The sequence below is a fragment of the Mitosporidium daphniae genome, assembly GCF_000760515.2.
Source record: "Mitosporidium daphniae strain UGP3 chromosome Unknown contig-503, whole genome shotgun sequence".
Taxonomy (NCBI): Eukaryota; Fungi; Microsporidia; genus Mitosporidium; species Mitosporidium daphniae.
Window position 1 is genome coordinate 1 of NW_013546285.1, and position 654 is coordinate 654.

General features: G+C 43.4%; 1 protein-coding gene across 1 annotated transcript; it reads right to left on the bottom strand.

Annotated features, from left to right (window-relative positions):
* On the bottom strand, positions 1–646 carry DI09_507p10 (uncharacterized protein; the record flags this gene model as incomplete). The annotated part of the gene is made up of 1 exon (XM_013381897.1): positions 1–646. A coding segment is annotated over one exon (646 nt), but the record flags the coding sequence as incomplete, so codon positions are not given.
* Between the last annotated feature and the right edge of the window lie 8 nt (positions 647–654).

Consider the following 654-nt stretch of genomic DNA (forward strand, 5'->3'; position numbering starts at 1 on the left):
TGAAAGGCCCAGCAGTAGATGGCATAAGAGGTTCCTTGATCTCAAAAATTGTGATCGGGGCTCCAGTTTTCGATCGGAATATCCTTTCGGTTCTCAAAAACAGAAAACACTCAATGAGCACATCAATTATCTTCGAGTCTTTTTCATCGTGCTCGTTTGTGTCAAAGTTGTACAGAATAAAAGCATCCATGATTTCATCCGCTTCGTCGAGCACAAATATCGAATAGTGCTCAATGAAGTGCAAGATCCTCAAAATCCAAGCAAGAGATCTCTTTGACGTCTTCGTGTTTTGCAAAAACAGTTCCTTCCTAGCATTCAGCAGGCATTGGATGCTGTTCATCGAAGACACAAACACATCGCCGCGATCATGGGCCATTGTAAGGCGATAGTACAGATATCGCAAATACTGTTCGCTGTACCCGTAAGGAGATCGTTCTGCTTTGAATTCAAAAACCCTTTTGCCGAAAAAGTCAAAAAGCCACTGTTGCAGTTGCAAAATGTTCTGATTGATGATGGAATTTGGAAAGATGAAAATTGGCAATTTTCTCAATACCGACGTTGCCACGATTGCGGCAGCCGGACCGAAGCGCGTGGTCTTTCCGCCAGCCATCCCTTGTTGCACAACGTAAGACCTTCCATCAATCATTTTGTCTA